The sequence below is a fragment of the Uranotaenia lowii genome, chromosome 2 (genome assembly GCF_029784155.1).
Source record: "Uranotaenia lowii strain MFRU-FL chromosome 2, ASM2978415v1, whole genome shotgun sequence".
NCBI lineage: Eukaryota > Metazoa > Arthropoda > Insecta > Diptera > Culicidae > Uranotaenia > Uranotaenia lowii.
This window is the reverse complement of record NC_073692.1, coordinates 431,198,880-431,205,277: the sequence shown is the minus strand read 5'-3', so window position 1 is coordinate 431,205,277 and position 6,398 is coordinate 431,198,880. Positions and strand designations below refer to the sequence as shown.

Here is a 6,398-nt window from a genome sequence, read left to right as displayed (position 1 = left end):
ATGGTTAATGCGATAGCAAACAACCTAAACTGCCCATCTGCACGAAAACTGCGATGAAAAAAGCAATATCTGATTTTCTATTGCGATTCTACCTTAGGGTATCCGTCTTACCCGACTTTCCCCTATAGTTTTGGTACAGTTTTTTTTAAATAGAGATTCCCCGGAGGCAAAGTTTCATTTGTTTTTGTAGTTAAAATTTTATTAGTTATGTTAAAAAAATAAGCCCCTTGATTTATGCAGCATCATTGCCCATCTTTTGATTATTATTGTTGTTCGGCCTCTACACATTAAGGACCACGATGTTGTATGGACTGCTAAGGAATCTAAACCAAGAAACACACAAAGAAGGTGTTTTGTATCCTGTATGATAACTATTTGAATAACATGTTTTGTTGAGCAATTTAGGTCGTTTTCGTTAATACTTTTCTGCATTTTTTCTAAAAAAAAGCAGATTTTTTCGGCCTTCAATTCCACATAAGTGAATTAAATATAGTCTTGTTTTGATTAATGACGATCTGGAGTACATTGCTTGAATTTTCAACCGTTTGCTACAAATAATCCTACCATTACCAATGCAAGGGTCTAACGTCAATATGTAGAAATATTGAAAGCTAAAATTTGTCTGTGTTTAAGCTGCATCTGTCATTCAATCTTGGAATGCAGTTCAAAATACATTAAACTGTATTGAAATCACTTAGGGTATAGATCTGAATTTCTTTCAAAACAAAACGTTGCCCCAAACCATGTATTTTGAATCTTTTTTATTACTTTTCAATATATTATTCCATACAGCTAGATATCTATATAATATTTACCACGAAATTGATGTCGATCAGTTCGAAACCAACCGAACAATCGATACACTCTACTATTCAATCGTGCACTACGTCCCCGTGATACTTCGAAATTGTTAGTAATTGTTTTTATGTTCATTTCTGTTCTATTTAAGTTTGCGTGTGTGTTTGTGTGTATTTGTGTGAGTGTTTATGGGTTCACCTCATCATATTAATTTGTGTGCAGAATTTATCGTACATATCACATAAAAGTATGCTTTCTCTCTTCAAGTACTCGACTAAATACTTTCTAAACACTTATCATCTTTACTGCTACTGGTTTTCTTTCTATGAGGCATGTGTCAGCGAATGGTTAGTCTGTTGTCTATGGTACACATGAAATTCTCTTAAGTTTTACTTGTTGGACAAAATATATCAATTGAACCGTGTCATGGCCGCGAGCTTCTGCTAAACATCTTGCATCCAAACTATCTACATTTTTGCTGGATTTTTTTAACTGTTTCTGGAACATTACATTTTTTTTAATTCATTTCATTATCAGTAACTGTAATCGAACTGGTAATTTCGAATTTTTAACTGGTCTGTAATATGAAATTGAATCATTTTGAAATGAAATATTCCAAACAATTTAATTTTTTTTTTAGATTTGATTTACATCAATTTATAAATTGGTTTTATTTCTATGGGTCGTTTTTTTTTTCTTTAAGAATTTGTTTTTTTTTACAAATGCATCTCATAATTGGTTTAATTTTTTGTTCTTCACTACATCCTTTATTGAAATTATAATGGACTTTCGTAAATGTTAAGCAGATTTCATTATGTAAATTTCACATTATCGAATTATTGACTGGGTTTGTCATGACGAAATCAAATTATGGCACAAATTTGTATTTAAATGCAGCTTCTTTGGCACATCACGATTAAAACAGAAAGAATGTTTTTTGCTCATCATATTCTGGAGGATGCAGTGAACGATTCTTTGCTTTTCGTACAATAAATCCTAATAGTATTAGCATCGTCGATATCAATATACCAATTCTTAAAACTAATTTGTAGGAACTTTGGTTGCTTGTTTTTAACCTATTCACTAAATGAAAATACTTAACTTAAATGACACTCGTTTATGATGAATCAAAAGTTTGTTGTAATCATTTATTCGAAATAAGATCTTCTAAAACCTAAACAAACAAAACAAATGCTTTCGTGTGGAGCAAGTTCTCAAATTGACTAAACGTTTTGTATTATGTATATGTAAGCACTAGCGCTGCTGGAGAAATCCAAAATATAACAACTGTAGAATGACACAAATCGATTGTTGTCTCTATTTTGTTGAACTTAAAGCAATACGTAAACGAAAACGGATCCAGCTTAAGAGCTTTCCATCTTGAAGTTTTTCGACATCATTCGGACTGTGTTTTTGAGGGCTTGTCGCTTGTTGCAGAACCAGATTCGGATCACTTCGCGTTCGTATCCGAGCTGATGTGCCAGACCGGTGATTTCCGTTCCTGGAATAAGACAAAAAAGCGTTATTTATTCACTCACGGTTTTCGTTTATTAAAATGATGGCAACAAAGCCGTTAGAAGAACTCCTCCAATAGGGAGGAGAAGGGTTAGTTACATTTTTTTTCTTGAACTGTGCAATATATAACATGTCAAACTCTCTGATAATTAATAAATCATTGTTAAATGGATTGCTTTTACTCCTGTTGATACTTCTTTTTCAAAATTTTTAACTTTTCTTCTTAAAATAAAATAAAGAATCATTTTAAAATGGGGCTTTTGATAAAACTCAGTTGGCTAGTCAGTTGCCTCCTGAGCCAAATACCGCGGGTTCGAGCCCAAAAGTACACATCGAACATAGTTGAACCGGTTAAATTTTTCAATAACTGTCCGCCAACTGCAACGTTGATGTAAAGTCGCGAATGCCAAAAAGATGGACTATTATCGAAACAAAAATAACTTAAATGATTTACTAAATGATCATAACGAATCCTCATATAACTATATATAAAAATTGATGGTGAGCAGTGTAATACACAACAAGTTTAAATCGGCTAGTCACATGAAAAAAATTTTATGATACTCTCTATACAGCTCCAGAGAATTTTCAGTTTTTTTTATTAATCGTGAGAATATCTTGAATTTTCTGAAAGTTCAAAGTAAAATTGAAGGTGAGGTTTCGAGCAAAATTTAGTTTGTAAAACATTTGCAGTATCGATTTTTTTATTTGATTTCATAGTCTGCGAAAAACAAAATGCGTTTAAAATGAATAAAATAAATAAAATAAAATCTATAAGGATTTTACTCAAAGTCATGGAAATCTTTTTTTTGGTATAGATTGGAATTTACCGACTTCAGCTATCAAAATTTGATCGGAAAGTATTATATTAAATTTATAATCTCCTTGTAGCTAGCGGGCCATGAGGTTTTACATTCCTTGAGAACCCCGAATGTATGAAATCACTTTTTTCTTTCAATGTTCATAAACAGCCCACCGCCCAAGCAACCAAAAGTTCGAAAAACATTCCTCTATCAGGTTTGAACTGCTCAATCGTGTATTGTTATAAAATTTCTTTTCGGCTTAATTTTTAAGTAGCTAAACCAACTTTAAAGTTGAAAAAAAGTTTGCATAAATTGTTAAACGACTTCCAACCAGCTTCAAAAAGCACTTTTATAAGCAGTACAAACAAAATTCAAATGCCTTTAAGTTTTATTGTCCGCTAACTAACATTTAAATAGCATGTTCATTAGACTGAGTCGATTTGGGGTCATTTTTGAATTTCTCAAACCCTGGGGTCTTAAAAGCTTCGTTTTGGTTCAAAACTCATCCATGATTTTTTGCAGAATTTTCAAGCAACGTTTACATGAGTAAATTTGAACTTTTAGGTTTGTATGGGAAAATTGAATATTTTGTACTGAAAAATGAACATCATTTTTGTTTCTTCTGTGGAACCGAGCCTGCTGAAGGTTTTTGTGCCAATTTATAAATTTCTTACAGGAAATTTTCCGCTGAACAACTTTGTCGAACATCATAACTTCGTATCTTTTTAGACAAAAAATTTATTAGCTGTTTAACAGGTGTATGTCTTTTGGCATTGATAAACAAGAAATTCAATTGACACCACTGCTGGGTGCCTAGCGAAGCATTCCAAGACCACTTTTCATGCCATACTTCGTGGGGCACAAGCAGTGGTGTCGATTGAATTCATGGTTTATCAATCCAAAAAAACATACACCTGTTAAACAGCTAATAACTTTTTTGTCTTAAAAGATACGAAGTTATAATATTCGACAAAGATGTTCAGCGGAAAATTTCCTACAAGAAATTTATAAATTGGCACAAAAACCTTCAACAGGCTCGGTTCCACAGAAGAAACAAAAATGATGTTCATTTTTCAGTACAAAATATTCAATTTTCCCATACAAACCTAAAAGTTCAAATTTACTCATGTAAACGTTGCTTAAAAATTCTGCAAAAAATCATGGATGAGTTTTGGACCAAAACGAAGCTTTTAAGACCCCAGGGTTTGAGAAATTCAAAAATGACCCCAAATCGACTCAGTCTAATGTTCATACCAAGCCTCGAACCCGAGCTCTCCGCTTGAAAAACGAGCTTAATACTTAGTGCTCTATGTAAACATCATGAACGATTTCAAATGGTGTTATGATTTTCTTCAAAACGACTTTCCGGTTCTTAACTTTTTCTCTATCCCCTTTTTTAAATTTTAAAAAACTTCTACCAGAATTAAACGTGTACTTCACATGGTCGTTTCCCAAGCAACGATGTGTTTGTTTATGCGAACACGGGTTGAAGTTCAAAACAAGTAGAGTTAAGCCTTTGAATCTACTTCAAAGTTCCTATATTGCGAAGTTGCTTTTGAATGCCCGTTGGAACTACATAATTAAAAACCTTCAAGTTTTCAAAAGAGTACAAAAGAGACTTTTTACGAACTGATGAGTTGTAAAAAAAGACTTGCGTTCCTTTGATAGCTACTTGATGCTGGAAAAATGAGGAATTCGTAACAAATAGCTTGGCCACAAAACGCCCCATGTGGCTAATATGTGCCACTCGTGTTTTAAGAAATCTATGCTTTTGATGGGTATGTTTTATCACGATCCATACGCTCGCCAATCATCATATGCTGAAAATAGCATTAATTTTTCAAAACGGCGAATCATCTTTTAAATTGAACAAAAAGTTAAATATCTTTTTTGAGCGTTAATTTAGCCGAAAACATCTGTTATTTAATTTTGTTTTTAATTTTCATTAGTCCATTTTGATGTTTTTTCAGTCTAATCGTCTGTAGGATCAGTGGGTTTTCGGTCTGTTCTACATCATTGTTTACTGTTCATTGTTTCCTAACTGGCTGAAACATTAAAAAGAAGATAAAAACGTTTAAAAATGCATTTTAATTTTTTTTGTCGAAAGCTGATAATCAGCCACTGTAGGGGCATGATGAGGACCCCCCTGTGGCAGTAAATGCACCATTAATCGGGGCACGATGAGCCTTTTCTGCCGTAGAATCTATTTAGTAGTGAGTTCAATTCGATGTGGTCAACTGAATAATAGAGCTAGGGGAAAACTGTACAAGACGAACCAGTTTAGCATAATCGATATTTATAGCGATAGCAATTATTTAAGAATTAATTTGAAGTTTCAGGGATCAGATTAACGTTTTATCAAAAAGAAAAAAAAATATGATAAAAATGCGACCTATACTTTTGTAAAAAACTAAAACAGACAGAAAACAATCCGCGGGGTAGAACGTCAAAACAAGTAGATAGAACGCACCATACCGAAAGGGAATGAGAAATGGATTAATGATCATAAGAAATGGGGATTTTTTTTTATTATTTGACGGGTTTGAGCCGGGAGTCTTCAGGTCACCAAAAATTGAAAATTTGGTTCATTTTTACGACTTAGAAACACATGTATTTTTTCAGATTTCTTTATTTTTCGAGTTAGCATATTTTAAGGGGGGGGTAGGGTCTAACGGGTATAAAAAAACACCATTTTCACGATTTTTTTCTAGAGCTATCGTTCAAATGAATGTATTCAATTTTTTTGCATTATACAAAGCATTGTTAAAAGAACATTTAGTAATTTTTTCGTAGAAAAATATTGAAAAATAAGCCGGTGACGGATCACTTTCGAGGATGCCTTTTAGAAAACAGGATTTGCGGTGGACACTGTATCTCAGCACAGAATCATCTGAAGTCAAAAAATCAGAGCAAAATATTTTTAATAGATGTTTTTCTGGACCCCAACGTTTTTATTTAACTTAAAAATATTTTTTTGAAATTTTTGTGGCTGTTTGAAGTTAAAACTCCGATTTTTCACTTAAAAATTCGCCATTTTTCACCTGTAAAATCTCCCCAAAGTAAAAAAATCAAAAAAGAAAAACGTTGGGGTCTGGTATTTTATATGTAGATAATATGTTCCAAATTTGAAAAGAATCGGATAAGTAGTTTTCAAATGACGATGTCCACGGACTTTAAAAATGTGCTTTCGAGAAAAACGCGTTTGAAGTTTCTGCTCTTGCTTTCTTGCAGTATTAGATAGGAGGAGATAAAGGCCTATAACTTCTACAGTTTTGCTTCAAT

The 6,398-nt window shown here is 32.8% G+C and overlaps 1 protein-coding gene across 1 annotated transcript in view; it reads right to left on the bottom strand.

Moving 5' to 3' along the window:
• Positions 1-777: 777 nt before the first annotated feature.
• The window catches only part of LOC129743522 (serine-rich adhesin for platelets-like), a 65,625-nt gene continuing 60,004 nt past the window's right edge, over positions 778-6,398 (bottom strand). The window contains exon 12 of the mRNA XM_055735560.1: positions 778-2,299. Coding sequence (XP_055591535.1) covers positions 2,163-2,299 — 137 coding nt within the window. The 3' untranslated portion in view covers positions 778-2,162. The remainder of the gene's footprint in view (positions 2,300-6,398) is intronic.